At 42.3% G+C, this 22601-nt stretch overlaps 2 protein-coding genes across 2 annotated transcripts in view; one reads left to right on the top strand and one right to left on the bottom strand.

Moving 5' to 3' along the window:
* Positions 1-5593, top strand: part of rftn1b (raftlin, lipid raft linker 1b) — an 88418-nt gene extending 82825 nt beyond the window's left edge. Inside the window, exon 10 of the mRNA XM_029504351.1 lies at positions 282-5593. Within this exon, the coding sequence (XP_029360211.1) occupies positions 282-920 (639 nt within the window). The 3' untranslated portion in view covers positions 921-5593. The remainder of the gene's footprint in view (positions 1-281) is intronic.
* A 3091-nt stretch (positions 5594-8684) lies between these two features.
* On the bottom strand, positions 8685-22186 carry LOC115045398 (vitelline membrane outer layer protein 1 homolog). The gene is made up of 6 exons (XM_029505054.1): positions 22161-22186; positions 15308-15430; positions 13306-13541; positions 12077-12189; positions 10686-10989; positions 8685-8769 (listed from the first exon to the last, which is right to left on the bottom strand). The coding sequence occupies exons 3-6, from the start codon at positions 13522-13524 to the stop codon at positions 8767-8769; spliced, it is 639 nt and encodes a 212-aa protein (XP_029360914.1). The 5' UTR covers positions 13525-13541; positions 15308-15430; positions 22161-22186; the 3' UTR covers positions 8685-8766.
* Positions 22187-22601: the final 415 nt, after the last annotated feature.

The following is a 22601-nucleotide window of genomic DNA, read 5'->3' as shown; positions in this document are numbered from 1 at the left end:
TGCAGAAGTTGTTCAAGTAATTGAGGACATATTGCATTAAATTTTGCCAGTTTGTTTGGTCCGACTGAGGGCCTCCAGGCCACCAATAACTCCCCTCCAAATGGCCTCAATTTTCTCCTCTGCATCAATATGGCTCATTTGAATTAGCTAGTTATCCCAGTGCAATTTTAAATCCACTGTGATCCATTCTTAATTAAGTCTGTGTGTAAGGCCTTGTGCCCAAAAGCATGTTTAAAGAGTTATAATGCATTCTGCTAACAATGGTAATCTAAATGTTTCAGAAACTGATCTTCAAGCCCAGGAGCAAGTCCAACAAGAACTGCATCAAAGACACGGCAAAGAACAAGAAGAAGAAGAAAACAAAAACCGATGCCGAAAATCCCAAGATCCTCGATGAAAGAGAAATGGTTGACAAAGAGGACGAAAGGGTGAACACAACAGACGTAGAGGCAGTGAGAGGAGGTGAGACAGCAGGTGAATTGAGGTTTGATGAAGACAGAAAGATTGATGGCGGGAATGAAATCTGCATTGAGACTGTTGAGAAAAAGGATGAAAGAGCAGAGACGAAAGAGAAGGCAGCAGGAAACGGCACAGAAGGAAAGGAAGACGAAGGAACAGCATTGGATGGAGAAGAACCTAAAGCGAATGGAGAGCCTTCGGAGAGCAGAGAAGTCCAGGAAACCGTTGCAACTGTCGAAACAGAGAAGAAGACCAAAGAAAAGGGGGACGAGGGCAAAGCAGAAGCCGAAGCTGTGATTGAAAACGGCATCGAGACGGACGAGGAGAGAGACGAGGGTGACGAGAGCGCGATCAAACACAAGAAAGAAGAGCCAGCGGGCGTGGACGACAGCGCCAAGGAGGCTGTGGCGGATTCACAGGCCACACCCACCAACGAAAGCCCGGAGGAGACTCAAGAGTAGCCCCAAGTCAAGGTTTTTCCCCCCACCCTACCTCTCAGATTCCCCATGGTCAGAACTTGTCCACAGTGTTGTCCCTGATCCAGATGAACAGGGCTTCGCCCCCCACCGCTGCAGCATTGTCCAAACCTGCCATCTTTCATGAACTACTTTCCGCCCAACCTGCCGCAGTGTAGCTACAGAATGATATCATGTCATTGCAGACGTCGGTCCGACCATATAAACCACACATACTGAATGTATATATCCAGAACAGATGGGGCTGGTGCGTAATAGGCAACGTGGAGTCACTGGAATAAAGAAATGAGGACTAACACGGTGGGGGGTGGGGGGTGATGGAACAGGGTTTTGGGAGGCTGATTCAGCTTCAGACAGATGAGCAACAAAGACCTGGTCACATCAACACAAAAAAAAAAAATTGAATCAGGGCGAAGCATTGATTAGTTCTCGGGGGCAAAGTAAAGTAATGAATCTTTGCATCAAGATCGAATTCAGTGAACTCTGTGCTCTTGACCAAACGCAAGTAAAAACTGTGTGCAATTAGCTGTGCAATTTTCATTCAAATCCCCTTCATCAGCAAATACCAACTCGCTAAAAAGTGATGCAAGAAGAGTCAATAGCGCAAATTGTCTGTGTGTCTCGGTGAACAAACCAGCACCTTCCAGTCCTAAATTATTGAATTAAATGGTCCTCAAAACAAAACGCTAGAGGGGAGTAATGGCTCCAATGCAGAAGAAAAACGGGAGATCTGGCGATGATGGATAAAGTCACGTCCTCATCAGTGGGCCTCAAACGAATAAAATATGATCACTGTAGTAGTAGAATGCCAGAACAAATAAAAATCAGGATCTAAAAGTAAAAATGGTCTTATTTAGAGTTTCCTGTGAAAACTTTTGAGAAGGAATTAATTACACGGTGTGTCTTTCCGATGTGACCAGGCCTTTAAAGGGGGGTGAAGATCGTCTGACTTTGGTGCCAACTTGCAGCCGGTCCATGATTGGATCGGCTGATAGAACGGCAGTAATGACACCGCTTGCTTTTGAAGAAAAGTTTGAGACCACCCGTCACCCCCCGTCAGCTCTTCTTGTCTTTTGTGAGCGTCCTACGGAGAAAGCGCATCCGTTAAAAGAGACCTGACAGTCTTGAGCGCCTCTTTTCGGTTTCTGAAGCCGCGGCGAGGAGAGATGAGTCGGCGCCGTAATCCCAGATCCAAGAGAATCCTGACAAGACACGGGCCTGAATCCTCCGCACGGTAGGTAGGCTCAGAAAAAGCGTCCCATGTGATCACAGACTGTATCGACATTTCCAGCTCCTCCGCTCTGCGTACAGCAGAAAGGTGTGACGTGGAGGAAAGTTGGAGGAGAACGTTGGTAGAGGTGATGGGAAAGGCATCCGTTGCGACAGGCAATCCAAAGTAGGGTGAAGAGATAATTGTTTACGCTGAGCTCTAAGCCGTCAAGTGCTTCAAAGAGAGCCGATAATCACTCTTTGGCGTGGTGTGCTAAGCTCACCTTGCATCCAGAATGTCCCACATTCAAAGCCAAGTTAGATAAGGATGTGAAATTAAACTGAATGTTTGCAGCTCAAGGGCAGCGCTCGTATTTAGATTCTCCTAGTTAGTTTCACTGAGGATTTATTTCTACGCAAAGTTTCGCTTTTAATTACGTTCCCTGTCAAAGACCGCCGAGGAGCTTCTGGGTGAGGAAGCAAGGTTAAGCTGCCGGGTCAGGGCAGAGTCCTCGTGTTGTTTACTCAGACCAAAACTGAAGACTGAGAGGGAGGAAACGGGGACAAAGAAAGTCGTTGAGCGTGAAAGCAGAGCAAAAGAGAGTCAAATAAAAGAAATGATTAGACTCGTTTTAAAGCGACGCCTGTTTGTGTCCCGCGTTCCCCCCCGTCGAGATTTCCTTCATTATTTTACCTCCAGCTCTTTAAGCACGTCTTTCCAGACATCATTTCTGACAATGACCAGGTTATCATGTGCTCTTTCATTACATCGTGGCGCTCTCCATTCGAGGAAGGCTGAAGGTGAGGGGAGGGCCACAGCAGCGTGCACGGCGCAGAGCTTTCATTAGCTCGCTAATGGATTTTGTCAGCGGGGTATCTGTCAGGAATCATGCATTTATAATGGGGGTCACTTATCGGGGGATGTATCGACAGCCAAACACCTCAACACATCCAAGAAAATAGCCTTCAGATTTAACGGTGATGTCATAGGGAGTCGTTTGCACTGAGGAGGACGATTTTGTGTTTAAAAAAAAAAAAAAAAAAGCCTCATTTGGCAGACGAGTAACACACACATTTCCGAAAGCCTATTTATGATCATTTTTAACAATTCGATTACTCAAGAACTTAAACTACCTGCCGTCTCGCACTGTACAGACTATAGTTTGTCATCATTTGGATCTTCTGTTTGACGAGAATAGATAATACCTTGGTCGTGTCTCCTTTTGGAGATGAAATTCTTCAATTACACACAAGTAAGATTGATTATGCCGAATAAGTGCTCTCCTTTGGGCGGATTAATCCGCCCGCCACTGAGATTCTTTTCAATGTAAAATGGCGAAATGTCTTTGTGTAGAGTAGAATATAAAAACTGTGACCAGTTTAGCCTTATTACTATACTGTACATGGCCCACAACCTGCTATTAGAAATGTCCTCTAGAGGCCCAGTGGTGATTTCAGTGTTATATGTTTGTTATAGTCAAACAGGAAAAAGTTTTGCTGCAGTCAGTGTTGGTATTTTAAAGCTGTTCCCTGTTTTATTGCTGGAATTCACAGTGACGGAAGAAAAGATTTGAAGTGTTTGTCTATATGAAGGTTAAAATGTTTTGGGTTTATTTTTTAATTTTTATTATTATATTTTTTATGATTATTATTGTGAATGTTCTGGGGTTTTTTTTTTTTTTCAGTTGAGAGATTGTTACTGTGGGCTCCGTGTCGCCTCCGTTGTTCCGCTAACGCTTGCTAAAAATGTGTTTTCTGACTGACGCTTCGAGCTACCTCCCGAGGGCTGTTGTTGGTTTTACGCCAACAGGGGGGAGTCACGGCCCTTTGTGACCCCGCCCTCCGAATCGTATGCTCCCTGTCCTCTCGGCCTCCACTGTGACGGAGCCCAGACCCGCGTGAGTTCATCACTAATGGCGGACGAGGTCAAGGGTCATGTTTGAGCCAGAATGGATTTTCCACAGCTGCACACAGGAGTTTGCACGAGCACATGACAAATAACCACTCTGATATGGATTTAAGATATGAAGTCATATCATAATGCTCTCTGTGGTGTTTTCTTTTTCTTTTTTGGCTTTGGGCTGTTGGAGCTTTAATAAGCACTTATTGTATTCAAGAAATATTTAATGCTGCTGGGGAGCAAATAAGACTCAGCTGTCACTTTCACACTGTTGTCAAATGTGACAGATATGAATTATGAAAGGCGATGCGGAAATATGCCTTGTGATAGCTGGCGTGATCATCATGAATATTTGTGTGATTTCCTCACTAAATCCTGTTCAACTGCGGAAATCCGATTTAATGAGTTTCTCCCTTTTCCCCAGCGTCAAGATAAACATTTACTGTCGTCTTTCTGTTTTTCAAACATAAAGATATCTCATCGTTTCCGCCTCTCTCCTTTTTGTTTTCGTTTCGTTATTTGAAACTCTGACATTTATTCCCCTTTGGCATCCTAAAAGAACAGGCAGATCATGTTCCACTTTATCTAGTTCAGCGACGAGGTCACGTGACACAACTGTGTTTTTTCTTTTTTTTTTTTTGTCGACTGGCGCTTCATTCCAGTTAGACATCCGCAAACATGGACGAGTGTAACCTTGACTAAAGTCACAGCCGGCCTCGTATCCGTCCGTCCAACCTGAGACCGCGGCCTTCAGAGGCCCCAACTTTCCCCTGATAAGGGCTGATTGGTCGCAGTGCAGTATGACCTCTGACATGCGCAGACTCCAGGGACTGCGGGTAATTGTTTTTTCTTTTGTCCATCATAACATAGAAAAAAAAAAAGAAGAAAAACACAGACAGGGCGAGCAAAGCGAAGCAGGACCTGACACTTCATCAGTTAAATGATGCTGAACCGTGTTAGCTTATCCGTCCTTGAAAAGAAGGAAACCTTTGTCTGGTGTTGGACTTAAATACATTCGCAGCTCTCTACTCATCTGTGTATTTAAAAACAAAAAAAAATGCAGTTTCCTGTCTTTTATCAGCATAATTGTCTCTGAGCCTAAATTGTGGCGCTGGTGCAATCGTTCTTGGTAACGCTTAAAAAACAAAAGACAAAAAAAACAAAAAACAAACACAAAAACGTAATGGTTCTTTTCCTGTGTGCTAATATGATGTGAACTGGGCAGAGTAGAAATGACAGAACATGATACAATAGGATGCCATCTTTCTTTTTCTTTTTTTTTTCTGTGTTGTCACTTTAGCTTGCTCACAGCCTCTGGAAAACATTTTTTTTTTTTTATCCCGTCTCTGATGTTAGTTTTCTATCACCTCGGCTGCCATCTTGAGTGTTGAGTATCTTTGATCATGTGCTGTTGTCACTTGCATAGCAGTGTTTGCTATCGAGGAAGAAGAGGTATTCTTTATCTTTGCTATCCTGACTATGTCCACATTCCTATTGTTCATGACATCTGTACAATTTGTATATTATAAAATGATTTATATTTAATGTGTACACGCGTCCTTGCTTCTTTTGTGTCAAAGGAAACATAACTCAGGCAGCAGCGTTTGAAAATGACTCAGATGTTGGAGCACAAAGCTTTTCCAGGAATGATCCTTTAGCGGGAGGATTAAGGATTCTTAAATGTCAAGTCCGGCTAAAAACAACAGTCGGATGTCTTTAAATCCACTCAAAGCATCACCTGGGTGCGATCCATTAAGAGATTACCTCTCAGTATGTGGTAAAGTTTAGTCGAAGCCCCGTATGAACCTTAAGTGTGTTTTGAAATTTGTCTAATTATTTTCCTTATCGTTCATTATTTTCCCAACAAACCAATTTATTGTTTGTTCTAATCAAACAAAAGATCTGTTTGAACAACAAGAGGAGGTACTTTCAAGTCCAAAGGGATGTTTCCTAATTAAACTCAGTTTCAGTTTCCAATGATGTTTATGATGAAGACAAGCAAAAGCACATTTCATCTCTTTTTGTTGTTTTGAAGACCGATACAGGTAAACCAACGAGAGATAACGAACACAGTTCTGATTTCTTTTCAGACAATCAACTAATCACTTGGTGAAAATGAAAAATCCTATGTTGCATGCTTGGCAGGAAATGCAGGAGCCAAATCTGGAACAGTTCCAGCTCCGAGTAATCTCGAGGTCAAATCGTGGTTATTAAGTCCAACAACAGCATAAAGTGATCGCTAACGAGTGAAATCGGACAAACGTGAATGGCATCAAGAAGTGATGTTACACAGGTGCAGCAGCGCCTCTGTTCTACTTTGCAAAGCGCTTTTCAAAGAGAAAAACGGGTTGAGTATCTCAGCTTTACCTGCAAACCTTTGGATGGAGGCACAATGGCCGTCCCTCATCAGGTGCTTAGAAATGCAGAGCTCCAGCTGTGTATGAAGACGGTCTGTGCCGCCCTTGAAGGGCCGCATGAAGTGAATGAAAGAAGAAATGAAAATGTCAGTCCAGCAAACACAGAGAAAATAGAAAAAGAAGCAGAATGAAGCAGGAAAACGAGATTCAAACACCCAAAGCATGACTTTCTTCAGCAGAGCCGCTCCCTCTGGTTATTACCACCATTACTGTGCTGCCTTTGAATAGATCAACTCTGTAGTTGTTACACTGCAAAACCACAAAAAACACCATTTGTTTCCGACATCAAAACAAATGGAATGGCTACCCGGCCGCCCCCCCCCCCCTCCCCAAAAACCTCCCATCTCACATCAAACGCATCAATTTTTCACACGGCGGCCACATCATAATAACCCTGCAGTGTTTATGAACTGAACTGTATTTACAGTTGAGTCAACACAGCTGCTGTGATCTATAAGTCATGAGCCGGGATCCCAGGGGGAGCGGGAGGTCATTAAGGAGAGGACGTTGCCTTCAACCAAGACCACCAACGCCATATCCATTCGGCTCACTCCAGGGGGCGTGAACGGGGGCCCGCTAAGATGGTCAGAAACACATCGAGCTGGCGGTTTGGATATTAAAGTTCTGACCTGCGGCATTACATCCCCGTGGTTCTGCTCTGGGGCTCCCAGGTAATACCACACAGCAACTTGCATTTTGAATAATGAGCGTGCTGTTGTTTTTCATGATTGCCGGTGTGGGATTATGAATCTGCGTTCGGGACGGGGCTCAGGTTGACTCGGCACACTTTTCAGGCCTCGATGGCCCGTAGGGGTTTTTTTTTTTTTTTTGACGGTGCCCCAGGAAGGTGGAGCTGCACGGCTCTGCCAGCTGTTAGATATTTCAGAGCTGATTGATCTAAAATTTACTGAACTCATAAAAGCAGTTTAAGATGTTCAGATTGGATGTGTTGTACCATAAAAGTCTAAGGTTCTGGTGAGACGAGGGCTGGAGTTCCCCTCGACACAGCGCTGCCATCTAGTGGGAGTCCAAGACCGGACTGAGACTGAAATACACAGAACAGGACGTCTGGCTGGTTTAAGTGTTGGTCAGTAGTGCGATTTTGAGATACTTTACGTGAACATTTCCATCATCTCCCCGTTTTATAGCTCTGCTTCCCAAAGAAAAGCAGGAAATAAGGAATCTGCGTCTTTTTTTTCTCTGGTCCATTTTGTGTCAAAGTTGAAAACCTCCTTAAGTATGATATGGTTATTTCAAATGTTACCCCACGTTGCCTTTCAGAGTCATATTTATTTTCTATCAGCTGCTTTTAACATCTCACTCGGGTGAAATGATGTTTTCAATAAGTTGATTATTTAAACTGATTATTTAAACAAACAGATTTTGAGGATGCCTTTTGAATAATTTCATATTCAAGGATACAACCTGACACTTCTGGAAGCTTTAAGTATCCGTCATTCAAAATTAAGCAAAGTTCGGTTGCAGAGCACGAGTTTTAACTGATCGCTGTTGAGGTAGATGTGAAGTGAATTTTTCTGCCGTCTTTTAGAAAAAACAAAAACATGAAACTGATGTGACGCGAGTTGTTTTTCTCACATTGCTAACTTGAGCTCCTGCTGTTTTTCTTGTGAATCCACATAAATCATATCTATACTTCGCAGACTTCCACAGATATGAGTTCGGCCCAAGCGTATTTATTACCAAAAAGGAGAGGAACCTTGTTGCTGTGTGTGTTTAAGACTCTAATCCACTTTGTCTTGACTTGCAAAATCTTCTGAAAAACCATTAACACAAAGTTTGATAACATCCTTGACTTCCCTCCCAAACCAGCCGCACACACTCCGTCGGCAGATTAACCGCTCACCGATTAATTAACACAATTACCTCTGTGTGTGCCAATCGGTGTCTTATCAACCTTTGTCAGGCCTTAAACTCTAAATTAATTAATACCCCGCTCTCTTGTCATTTCTTAATTACCTCAGTTCCAGCAGGAGTTCTGGGAAATGCCTGAGTCAGCGGCTCAGCTCGTGACTTTGCTAAGAGCTCGCAGGTTCAGCAGCCAAGATACGAAAACATGCTGCTCTCGTGCTGACGGAAAAACTGGCTCCTCAGAGGAAGCTCGATGAAGGTGACATCGTTTTGGTTCGCTGTAAACTTTGTGACTGTTTGCACCTTAAAAAAATAAAACAACAACAACAAAAAAAACCAAAACTGAAAATATACAAGGTGGAGCCGCATCTTTATTTTCTGTCGTCTTTGATGCCTGGGGGTGGACAGGAACCGGATCAAATGTCTTGCTGGTCGATCACTGTCAAAAGAAAATGTGAAGTGTAAATTCATTCAGAGCAAACAACAGCATGACGGATTCCTGCTTGAATATACACAATCTTTGTCCTCGTTCTCATAAATCATCAAGATAGCCCACAAATTTGTACACCTCCAAATGTTAGTCAGCAGCTGTCTGTGCTATTCATTATAAGAATATTTAGAGAATTATTTATATTCAGTGGATATTATATTTAATGGGGAATTATGGCTAACAGTTAAAGAGCATGAAGTGAGACGGTTCAGTTGAGTTTGGATCCCATCGAGCGCTTCAGGATCCAGTTTTCCAGCTTATCGCTCTTTGGGGGTTTTTTCTAAGTAAATTGAACGCAGTAACATAAATAATAGTAATAATTTTCATTCTTTAGTTATAAAGTGGGAGAATAACTCCCTGAAAACACAAAACAGAAAGCTCTGATGGGATTTGTCGAATCACTGACTTAAAAAACAAACAAACAAACAAACAAACAAACCCCAACGGATTTCAGTCCAACCTGAAGTTCATTGTCTTTGATCAGTAACACAACAGAACACAACAAACCTTGCTTTGTGTATTTCATTTCAGCCTAACAGCAAATTAAATCCTGGAAACAAACATCTGAGAGTGGCTCAGTTTTTAGACAGGACTCTATAGTGATCTGTCATATAAGTGTCCAGATGAGGTGGACGCTCCTGTTTTACTACATTTATTCTGAAATGTTATTATTGTCGCGGAGGAGTCAGTTATTTCTTAGACCTGATATTCAAGGCGTGTTTTCACTTTCTAATCAGCAGGATGTCGGGTTAAATTGTCTCCGCGCTTTTTGTCTGTCTGACTAAGGCACAAACAGCTGGTGCTTCAGTTCCTCTTCATCATCTGCGGAAAATCTCATGTCATCGTGAAAACTGAAGGTTGGCCGAGAGTTTGAAAACACCAGACATGTTTTCATTTACCCGTTTGCTTGATGTTTTAAATTCTCAACAGCTTTTGTCCCACATTTTTTCCCCAGACCTCGCTGATATTTACCTGCACGTCGTGGTAGAAAACAAATGTTTCCATTTTCTCATCAATTTTATGCTTTCTAGAGATCAACTGGACTTGAGAAATATAAATGCTTGAATTTAGCATTTTTCTAAATTAAAGATAAAGATTTTTCTCTGAGGGAACTTTCTGCTTCGTGGAGAGAATCCATCCTTTGGCTGATGAGGAGGATTATTTCACAGGCGCGTTTTCAGCTGGTGCCAATGAGAGGCGGCTGTAAAGTGTGCCTTTCTGTTTGTGTTTTTTGGAGGAAGGGGGTTGTGGATCAGATGAGCAGTCAGTTCTGCCTCGTGCTGTCCAACACACCTCCTTCAGACCGACACTCACGAATGGTTCTGCTCAACTTTGGGAACAATCGGAACAAGCGATCATGGACACAGATCCAGACAAAACCTGAAGATATCAAACGGGTAACGCTGTCTGACAGGGTTAGGTTAGGTTAGGAAGAACTGGGATGTTTTCAGCTTCCAAGGCTTGGTCCACATGAGGGATGGCACCACGACCGGACTCTCACGTCACAGCACATCTGTTATATCTCTTTATTCCAACGAAATGTGTTGTGTTGTCTTTGTTCGATAGAGCTTAGCTTCAATCAAGGAACTGGGTGTCTCTTTCATTCCTATGAAAACAACCACCCTTTTCTTCTTGAGAGGCTTTTTGTGCATCTTATTTCAGATTATGAGAAGAGTTTAGTGTTACCATTTTTAGTGTCGGCGTGGCCAACACTTTTTGGGCAGTGTTGGTGTTGCTGGAGCCAAACAGTCTGGAGAAAAACCGTTCTCACATGTTCCAGTAAATCCAAATAAAGCCGTCCCGAGGTTGTGCAGACCCTGAGTACTTCTGGGCTTCGGCTCTCATTATTTAACCGTCCATCTTACCTGCTGAGGCTTGCCACAGCAATGGAAGCGCACGTCGTTGAGTGTGGAGTCGTCCAGGCCGTACTGGTAGTCCTCCATCTTGGTCTCGATGCCACAGATTCCTCCGTCGCACACCTGGCTCCAGCTGCCGTACTCCCCCCAGGTCATGCCGGGCCCCTCCAGCGTCGGGTTGGTGCTGCAGCGGAACTTGATGTTGTTGACGGCCGTGTCGTCGCCAAACAGGCCCTGATGGGGCTCCACGCGGATCTGGAAGGAGTTGAGCACGCCTCTGGGGCAGTACTGAGGATGGGACCACTCACCGAAGCTGAAGGAGTACAAAAAAAAAAAAAAAAAGACCAGGAAAAGATCCAAGAATCGGGATGGAAAGACTGGAGCGAGCTCAAGACATTTCAACATCTGAACAACTAATTTGCAGTCCTGGCAGAAACAGTGTTTTCATTTCCCCTCCGAACAAGACGGGAAACTGCCAGGCTCCAGATTCCTGCTGCTTTCAAAGTTATCTGCAATTTTTTTTTTTTTTTTATCTAATTCTTATTTAACCTTTGTACTTTAGCCAGGTTAGTCCCACTGAGATCGACAACATCGGCCTCGATCTGCCCACAGCAACAAACAGCCGAACATTTAAAGACATCAGTAAAAAGATTTCAAAGTCAGCCGCAGACTTGAAACGAAAGTGTGTCAGCTGATATGTTCATCTCTGTCCAGCATTAGATTTCATGCTGCTAAATAGCAGCTCCTTGCAAAACAATGGTTGCATTTTAGAAGGAACAAACCACGTGCAGATGTGGCGGGGCAGTTTGCCAATCACCGTTTACTGCTGCAAATCAAAAGCAAGAGAGACTCTTGCATTTAAATCTTGGTAATATCAGGTTTTATACGTTCACCTTTCACTAGGAGAAGTCTGTATCATCATCTGTATTCAAGGAGCTCCTCTTCCAGAGAATAAATCCTTTATAAAGCATTTATAAATAATAACATTCGAGGCTTTGCTCATATGACAATGATATGAAGGGCACGTTTTGGGTTGAAGGGTGTGAAAACAATTATTTCAGTACCCAGTTCTCAGAATCTAACCTTCCCTTTAAATTATTCGCTTCTATTTTTCTTTTATTACAATTTGGATGTTCAAATGCATTCAGTTAATATCTTAACATCTGGATTTCATGTTTATAAGTACTAAAATTATTATATCACTTGTGATTATTTTATGAAGTAATGAGAACAATTCCTACTATTTACAATTTAATAACTACAAAAACAGTTCTGACTTAATTTGGCTGATTTGACAGATTTTTTAATGCTTTATATCTACTCTACAGCACATGAGTCAGTTATTTGATTCTTCAGATCTATTGTTGTACTATTATTAATCCAGTATTATTGCTACCTACTAGCCAGTGTGGGACTCAATAGAGTACAGGAAGCTTCGGTCTTCGTCTTTGGCGCAGATGAGGCGGATCCCATTCAGGGCGGTGTCATCCACTCCGTACTGGTTGGACTCCACCTGAAGAAACAGAAGACGGCTCCCAGACTTCATAACAGCTCCACTCCAACCAGCCTTTTTTTTTTTTTTTTTATATCATTCCTTGTGAAGCAGGTGATGAACACAGCGTGAACAGATTGTGCAGTCAGTTTGTTTCAGTCTGTGCAAAAAAGTGAGAGTTTGGATCTGAAAGAGATATTTATTTATTCAATGCTGTTAGATTCCTGCTCATATAGCCAGGAACATTTTCTGGATTTAAGAAAATGCTAAATTCTGCAGGATTCCTTTTAAATTATGTGTTCACATTTGTAAACACCTGCCTTATAAGTAACAGGCATGCCCCCATATTTATGTTTCTGTCTTCTGGTTGCAGCTGCGTTCAAACATAACATCGGAAACAAAATCCATAATCTGAGGTTGTCAACTCAAGGTCGTTTCAAGCTTTGAAAAACAAACTTGCTCTCGTTGTTTCTCGGGACAATTTATCCCTGCAGAGCTGGAGGAACAATAAAACAATCATCCTGTGATTGCAACCACTCGATCTGACTTTGGCTGAAGTTATGCACATAATGAGGGCTGAATTTTGTCTTTTGCATTGGAATCACATTAGGAAAGGATCTCTTCATGGCCTCTTGGCACCTTTTCCAACCATTTTAACTAAACTGTGTATGTTTGGGAAGCCACCTGGAGTACAGATCATTGCTCATAACTTTGATGCATTTGTGGTAAAAACTTTGGCAAACTGTTCACATCCCTCTGTTCCTTATTTTATCTTCACGAGAAGAACAATACGTGTCATGTGGCAGGAATTTATACTGACCAGCACAGATGCTGCTAATTAACACAAGGCCGACGAAAGATGGACACGTGACCTGGGAATCGAGTTCAAACCAGAAAAGCCAAACACCACAGACGTCAAAGTCAGGACGTGAGAAATACACCTTCGAAATGAAATCAAAAAGTTTGAGAGAAAACCAATAAAAGTTTAAGAAAATTCCCAACATAAATCTCCAGGTGGCCTCCGGTTGATTGGCGTGATTTGCAACATCTGCTCTGGTTTAAAGTTTCTAAAAGCTGTTCTGCCTCGGCAGGTCTATTTTAAGTGTTTATAATGTGTGAGGGAGTCGATGTCTTTACCCTGATGCTGAAGCCAACAGCAAAGAACGTGTCGGGGCACAGCTCTGGCCAGGTCCAATTTCCAAACCTCTCCCCGTTGCTCACAGTAAGTACAGATGTGTACTGTCTGTTGTTGAAGGCCGTGCCAGCTCTCTGCAGAAACACTTTCTCCTCACACATCCCACCGGACAACACGGCCAGCAGGGCCGCAGCAACAAACAGGCTCACCATCTTGAACATTGAGTCGGCCTTTCACTCTGAAAAGTAGGACCAGGGCTCCACACTTTAATCTCTTATAGTTTGCCTGTTTGGTCCCAAATAGATCAGCATGAATCATTTACAGAGTGCAGAGCGACATGGGAATTAACAGCTGGTGGTGGAAAAAGCAACACACGTTGGTTCAAATTTGCTCAACAACAGCAGAGAATCCATCTTTGTAGTCCGCAGGACGGATATTATCTGATGCATGAATTGCTTCTGTCCAACAACAACATGGATTAAAGATGAGGAGGAAATATTGGAAAGGGATTATTTGTTTTCATGAATCTGCTCCGACTTGATGCGACTTTCAGCTTTTATTGGCTTGAGGGGAACAGATTTATCCTGAGACAACACAGGCAGTGATTCATACGTTCATCTTTACAAAGTGACAGCTCTGTTTTCACACCTCAGTGAATCAAAGCAAAGTGCAGCACAAGATCTTCTTATACAGGGCAATAAATAGCTGACCGGTGAATGGTGGGTTGAATAGATGTTCGCGGTGATATTAAAATCTCACAATTTGTCCATAAGAATTTGGGGATCCGTCATTTTCTACAGCCAAGCACAATTTAACAAACGTGGGGAAAAGAAAACATAAATAGTATGAAGCTGCAAACAAACAGTTACCTGCATCCATTTGGAGTTGAGGACATAAAAGATTCAGCGGAAGCGTTTGGATTTTCAGCACCTATGCTCCATTCTCTTTAAACCACTAAAAACAGTAAAGATGTGCTGTCATAAAACGTCCAAGCGGCTGAGGGCAACGGCAGATTGGATTGTTTATGTGGGAGCTAAATTGAGTGAATGTGTAGGGAAACCTTTGGAGGAACATTTTAACAATATGAGGCTTCAGGAAGAATTCAGGCTCCTTCACTGGTTTGACATTTTATTGTGTTGCAGGTTTATTTTTTAAGGAACATCAATTAAGTTTTGTATATTTATTAAAAATAAAGAACTAGTATCTCTTATTTATTAAAGTCTTCAGACCCCCTTTATTCAGTACTTTGGAAGCCCCTTTGGCTGCAATTACAGTCTGTCCGTAGCAGGATTTGAGAAGTTTATTTCTTGGTAGAAAAGCTCGGTCAAATTGGATGAAAAGTGTCAGTGAAGGCACTTAAGTGCAGTCAGATCCCTGAGTTTTCTTTGGCTGTAAGCTTCAGGTCATTTCACCAAAGCCCTCTCTCTGCTTGGCTGCGTCCTTCCGTCCCTGAACTCAGACCAGTCTCCTGGTCTGTGAAACAGATCAGAAAGTATAACGAGCCATATGTCTGACACCTCAATCCTGCAAAATGCTCCGAACATCATGTTAGAACAATTTATGGCACCGTGCTGATTGAGTCCTATGGTGATAAAAAAATGATAAAGGAGGTGCTCTGCTATCTCTGGAGGCCGGCGCCACAGAAAAACAACAGCGTGTCGCCTTCCCACGATGCCACAGACTCCTCCCACTGCAGGTCAGACAAAGTGGATTTTACTGGCTCAACGGTTATTAAAGATCCAAATCTTCAGCAGAGCTTCAGAGCTGAGGTGATTTTACTGTGTATTATTCATTATATCATCATGACTGTCCTCTGTCAAAGGCATTTGAACCAAAAAACTAATTTATAATTCTAAAAGACATGATAAAGTTTGTCTTTGTCTGTCTCCTGAGCTGAAGTCCAACCTGAAGTTTGAAAAAGAAAGTGCCATAAAATCTGATCCCTCCATTATCTATCTATGAAGCTATCAACACTGCTCAAAAGAAAAGTGAATGTTCTCTTACCAACACGTCTTTGGTTTCTTTGGTAAACTGCTCCACCAGCAGCTGCAAATGAAGCCAGTAAAGAAGAAGATGATCCCGACTGTCATCCAACCGTCAGATATTCAGCATCCAGAACAATCGTGTCTAAGTGAGAGAAACAGCAACAGCTAAATCTTAGATCCCACGAGGGATCAGAAAACTTGATCATCAATCATCACACATTCTCGGAAAAGAATCAGTTTTGGTTTGGTGAACTAATTCCCAAACCTCGTGACGAAACTGTTTAATTCCACTCATAGATGTTTGAATGTCGCGCCCAAGCGGAGGCAGCCAATCACAGACCTGGAAACAAGAAGAGATTAGTTTGCGAACAGGACTAGCCGCTAAAAGGTTACGGATAGTAGGAATCGAGGAGAGAAGACAGGCGATGTGGAAGTACTGAGGACACCTGCAGGTTTGGAAAAGTCCATGAACGTCCAGTCCACGTTAGAATCCAGAGGCGGATCCTGGAGGAGTGTGCTTCGCCTCACTGTGACTTGAACATGACCGTCACCTTCACCCTTTCTAGCTCTATCTAATGATGTCTTTACTCACACAAACGTTATCTCAAACCACTGAAATCACATTTTGTTCTATAGTCTGGAGGCGCAAACGTAAAGATCTTTGATAAGACAGTTTTTGGCAGACTCTCTAATTGGGCCTCATTAGCCTCGACTGCCAAGTAACGAATTGAAAATCTTCCTTAACTTGTTTTCTTTGCCAGCAGCTTAGAAATTCAGGTCATTTTCATTTTCAAGCACAGGAGCGTGGAGCGATCCCCTTGGTCTGATGGAAGCTGAAGTAGAGTAGAGACATGGATAAATCTTATTGACCACCTGGATGGGAAACCTGCAGAACGCATGCAGAAGCGAGCGAACACGTTCTTTTTGCTGACCTGTTTGTGTTGCGCTGTATCTGCAGAGTCTCTACATGAGCATTTCTTAAGGCCATTTTCCAAAGTCTGTTTTTTATAATGCTTTGTATTTTCCAACATACTTCCTGGCCCGAGAGTCATCCATGTTGTTGAGCTTCTGACTAAATATGTTTTTAACAAAGGAGACCACATCTGTGATGTTGTCGCCGTATATCAACTGAAACACTTAGCCACCTGTAACACAGAGAAAATCAGTCATCATTTTCATTGCTGACAAAAGCCTTTTGTTCCATTTCAAATAGAGAGTATTTGGAAAGCCCATTAAACACTGGCTCCAAACCTCACTTTCACCATAATCTCTGTGACTAACTGATGACACATGTTGCTAAATAACAGAGTTCTGTTGTGGAGCGTTTGGGTGGACTGTCAGAGATGTTTCAATTCAAATGCGCTTTAAGGACATGGCTTGGTGAGTTAATATCCTGGTGGATGTAAAAACAACAACAACAAAAAAAGAGCAACTCTTTAAGACTGAGCTATAACAGTTTACGAGAACTTTTACCTATCTGTACTTCTCTCTATCACAGAGGAATCCATTTATTACGCTCTTGTTTGGCAGATGTGCTCGTTTTAGAGACGATTGTCATAATAAGTGTTTGCAACTGGTGCATGAGCGCATCAGGCATCGGTTTAGATCCAGTTCCTTTCTGTCGAGGGGTTTGAACACACAAGTGGAGTCAAACAACAATGAAGTTATCAAAGTGAAAAAGCCGTGTGAGCAAAACCAACCGTCAGCAAACACGAGCTGCCATCAGTTTGTGTTTATACCAGAGCAAAAGTGTGCTTTTTATTATGTACCAAGGCGACGCTTTATTTGCAAAAGATGTGTTTTAAAGCAAGATGTTGACAACTGAACGGGGACAAGACGCTTCTCTCTGAGCGTGGTTCCTTGTCGGAAGTGGGTGATAGTGATTTTCACTTGGCAAGAGCTTCAGCCATTGTTGCATTTCCCCAAAAAATAATAAATAAAGAAAGAAATTAAGGCATTATATTAGAGCAGAACCACATCTTCGGGGCATCGGTGTTGCTTTCATGGAGAGAAAAGGAATAAAGTTTGAAGCTGAAGTTTTCCTTTCCTTTTGACTGGAAACAGCTGTTGATCCTAACGCTCCTTTGGTTATTTAGAAAGGCCAAAATAGGCCACAAACACTACAGAATGAGGTGGCGTTACGAAAAGTAAAGCGTCTTAAAATAATGGCAACTTAATGAGGATGCTCGTTTTTACAGCAGTCTTTCTGTGCTATGTTGTAAAGTGTGTCAGCTTTTAAAACAACTTTGCACAACACAATAACAACAATAACAGAATATGTCAACGATTACATGAAGAAACTGACCTGTTGGTGTCGATTAGATTATAACAGCAGAGAGAATGAAGAGAATGAAGTATCATTCAATTTTATTTATTTTTTAAATTTTTTGCTATGACGGATTATTATTTCTGTCGTCAAAGAACACGTTTACAAACTAAACTCAGTGTTTGGTTTCTCACCCCTGTAATTTTAGTCCAGCTGCAGTGTTAATCTGACCTGCAGCGTCCAAAGTATGAATAATTTCTACACTGCTAAATATACTGTTATTACAGAATCAAAGCTGCAGTATTTTCAGTGTTTGAGATCTAAATTGCATCCCCTGGAGGCTTCACACACTTCCATATTAAAATGTGGGAGCTATCTCATCCATCACCGTGAAAATAATTAGATTTAGGCCCCGAGACACATGAATCTGTCAGATAACAGAGGCGGTTTAGGGGCATCTGCATTTTGTGCCTGTATTAAAACACAAGCAAGCAGACATGACAAACATTATTTAGGGGTTTTGGTTGGTGTCAGACAGCCGCTGCAGGAGCAGCGATTTGCCCAAAAGCTTAGTCAGTGTGGCGATAATTGATGTTGACTTTGTGAACATGCCAGTGATTGGTTTGGGCTGCTGTGATGGAAGGGTTAATAAACACACAAGCAGGGGTGTAATGGACTGTTCCCTTTCATTCTCATGTGTTTCGCATGTAGTTTGACATCAAACAGGAACAGACGTCTAGGAATTCCCTTCATGTCCATTATGTGTGTGGCGAACAGTGAGTCGGGCTTCAGGCTTATTTACGATTTGTTTGAATGCGGAACAGTTTTCTAATCTTCTGTTAAAGAAAATATGTGTGGCTGGTCAACAATTTTGACTCTGCTGTAAAAACTTTTTTTAAAAAAAGCTAATTCCTTTTCTTTTTTTTTTTTATGTCTGGAGTCCAAACTAAAAGTCTCTTTATTTCTTAAAGGAATAGTTCAACTTTTTTTTTTTTTTTTTTGGAAAACACTCTGGCAGAGAAGGCGAGGGGTTTGGTGCCGCCCTCCGTCCATCTGTCTCTGAAGCTCGCTAATTAACACGTTAGATCTCGTCTTTGATTCAAATAAAAACCGTGTAAAAGTGTAAAAGTGTTGCACAGGCCCTGAACGCCAGACGGTTAAAGATAACGAGTTGGCTCTCAGAGGTTCAACTGGGTGTGTTGGACAGAGCCAGACTGCCCCCCCCCCAGTTTTAGTCTTTGTCCTAAACTAAGTTCACTGTCTTCTGTCTCTGATAAGTGTAAGAAAAAAACCAACTAACACACTGATGTGGACCAGACAGAATCTCAGTCCCGAAGGAAGAAACACAACGATTAGAAAAGAAAAAGACAATCGCACATCTGTTATAGAAAATGAGCTGTTTGTCTGGATGTGTGTTGTGCCTGGTAGGGTCACACCACAGACACACACCCATGTCTCCGGAGTCTGACAGTCTGTGAAAACACACACACACACTCAGTGAATAAACATTTCAGTGAGATGAGTTTCGAAAGGTGATACCAGCCTCGATGAGTTGGCTGAACTGCCCGGCAGTTTGCTGTTTACTCAGGTTAAACAAATATGAAGTCATTTTTTTTAATTGTTATTTTTAACTGAACTTGTCTGAGATCATTTTCCTGACAAAGTGATCGACACTCTCTCACTCACTTTGCCTTTTCCCCTTTTCTGTTTATGCAGCTTCATCAGGGGTGATAATTTCAGTCGTGGATTTCGAAGAAAGATAATGGAAATTGAGCTTTTATCAGTCAATGTCCTGACCCATCACCCAGTATTATCATAATAACAACAACTCACGGGCTGTTTGTTGTCTCCCGGTCCGGCTTCTTCAGGTGCTCCTGCAGGTCAGATGGCTTGGAGAGTCAGTAACCACTTTATTTTTCTAAAATCTGAGTCAGACAGGAGACTTGGCTCTCTTTGGATCTTGGCTCTTACTGCACCGAGGTTTTCTCCTGTTTCAACCGGAGATGCTCCGTCTCCTTCAGATCTTCTGACGGCAGCTTTGACCTTCCAGCTTTGATGTTCCTCCAGCCGGGCGGGATGAAAAGTCTGGGAATCTTTGATTTCCCTGAACGATTTTCAGATTGATTCTTCCAGGACGGCCATCCACCACAAAGGCAAAGTCGCTTCAGACCGGTTCAAATCAAGCTCAGTGCCTCCCCAGCCACCAGATCTGATGTTCTGTAAGTGTTTACATGGAGTTCCTCATGAATGTGAATATATTATACAATATATGGCCAATATATGGACAATAGGTCTCATCATTTTGTGTCTTATTTTCAATTTCTGTATGGTCAAAAACAAAATTAAATGGAAAAACAGTATCATAAATTAAAATAAAATAATAATAATTGATTATGTCACGAGAGCCAACTACGATATTAATCTTGCTGCAGCCACGTTGCATTAGGACTCCGATAAAACACATAAATCATGGAACTGGATCCATATAATTTGACACTGATGCACTGCGCCGGCCACGATTCACCGGCCAGCGGTTATATCTCATTTGGGGGGACAAAAAAACAAAAAAAAAGAAATAAGCAAAGGATGTGGAGTCACTTGTCTCCAGACAGCATGAATCAATCACAGCCACTTTAGTTCTCCAGTCACACACCGGAAACGTCCACCGAGCAGCTGAGGCTTGTTTTGAGAGGTGATGATGTGGACCACGCTGCAGCAGAGCAGATGTTTGAATCTCAAGCACGACGAGAACGAGACGTAAACCTTTCAAATTTGGTTTTGAGCAGCCATATCATTTCCCAGGGACGTTTCACGAAACAGAAAGGCTGCGTCGACAATACTCAAACGTGACACGCATAGTTTGCAGTATCATGGCGTGCATGCAAATGTGTGAAAACTCCCCGGTGAAGAGCTGCACAATAAACAGCGGCAGACACCTGAACCCGCACTGACAACAGCAGCATGATTACACATCCAGAGAGGTTAATTGCAGCTCACAGGGATGTTCCCTGCTGCTACCCGTCAAGAATACACACCAGAACAATATTCTCATTAACGTGTGTTTAGTAACATGGCTTCCTGTTGCTCCCATTACATCAAACTATTTTATTTGCCCTGGCAGTGGGCTGTGATCTAATCTGGGTTACGGACAGATGAAGCCAGCAGTGCTATTTTTGGTTGTTTGCAAATGTTCATAATTTTTATTGTATGTTAATGTCAAAATTTCTCTCTTTTCCCGTCTATAGTTGTGTGTAAACTAGTTATTTGCCGTTTGACATTAACAAAAACAGACATATAGATATATATATCCTACAACTGTACTGTACATAAAATAATAAAAACTAGCTTCACCTTCAGGATGACATGAATAGTCAACTTGTTTCATCAGTATTAACAATCTAAAACTGTCATTACTGAATTCTTAGGTAGTTAGTTTTAATTAACCCATGTGATGTCTTCACATTCTACATACTGCCCTTGTCCTCTGGATGAAAAATGGCCCGCCTCCACCAAACCTCTAGAATAAAAAAGGTTAATTGAATTTTAACCCTAAAATCTTTTTTTTTTTTTTTGGCCTTAAGAAACAACCTGTCATTCATCAACAGTGGAAAAAGACTGAATTTAATTAGTCGACACATCTCATTTTTATCCACCACCTCTTTGACCCTGAGGACATCACAGAACTTGGATGAATGGAGTATTTCCACGTCGGCCTGTTGGCACGCTAACGTAAAGGTGCTATGTGTCAGTTTTGCTGTTGCTACACGACCAACGTCAGCAGCCAACACCTGTTAAAGTACTTCGCTCCTTCACTTTCCAAGAGATGTGTCTCCACCAATTTCTGTTCTTATTCTGTGTCTGAACTCACAATCCCGTCACGTTACACTCCTTAACGAACAGCATCCAGTCTGCCCTCAGCTCAGTGAGAGGATGAAGAGGAAGATATTCTAACCTGTAATTACGACAGCCGAAGCTCCCGGCAGGTGACAATTACCAGCACCGTCGCCGCTGCCCAACCCCAGGGAGAGACGACGTGCTGCGGGGGAAAAATTACAAATAACACCTTTCAATAAAAGAGCTGAGTAAAGCAGACATTACTCATTCACAGCTCTGACGCTCACAGGTTCCGTTACATTTTTTTTAAATTGCCATATTATCAGCAAGAGCATGTTGCAAAAGAGGTCAAAGCCCAAGAAAGAGAAACTCACTATCACTTTCACTACCGCGCCCGTGACCCCTGGACGACCTTTCTCTCTCTTTATGGCACGTGGGATGTCGTAGTTGCGGATGTCCAGGGACACTTATGTGTCTGATCGCTGTCAGGTTCATTATCATGCTGGACGTCAGCCGACACATCCCTCTGACAGAAGGCCAAAAAGTGTGAACCTGAAGCTGAAGCCAGCTTGGAAAGCAAATCTGGTGTCTCTGCTCGAAGTCAAACGGACTAATATTTTAAACATCAAAGTGGTGCTGACGTTTTAGATGTGGTGAGGTGTGCATGTTCATGACTGGCAGTAAGCAGTTTAAATTCCAGAGACAGGCAGAAAAACGTACCTTTACTACATCGCAGAACACAAATAAACTATACTGAGAACAGAGGACTCACCATGTTGTATTTTAGGAACGCCGAACTTCGGTCTGGGCTGGTTTCACGGCCTGTGGCTCGTCCCTCACAGGCAGAACTTTGAGACACATATCCTGATGGGAACCAGGAACCCTGAAAACACAACTGAGACTTTAACAACTCACTGCTGCCACCAACTGGACAAAGCCGATGACCACAACATGTGCAACATCTCAGGAAACAAGCCAACACACCTGGCTGTCTTATTTTTGTGTATATATATATATATTCCTGCGTATTCACATCAATTTGCCTCGCAGCTTCAGCAGGTGAAGAAAAACACTGAAATTGACTATTTCTGCTCCTTACTGGTTGGTTTTGTTTTGTTTATAAGAAATAATTTCATCAGTGGCCAGAAGTAATGTCGTGAAATTGTCAAAATATTCAAATGACAGTGACGGAAAAGAAAAACTGGACTGAAAG

The sequence above is a fragment of the Echeneis naucrates genome, chromosome 6 (assembly GCF_900963305.1).
Source record: "Echeneis naucrates chromosome 6, fEcheNa1.1, whole genome shotgun sequence".
NCBI lineage: Eukaryota > Metazoa > Chordata > Actinopteri > Carangiformes > Echeneidae > Echeneis > Echeneis naucrates.
This window is presented reverse-complemented; position numbering and strand designations above follow the sequence as displayed.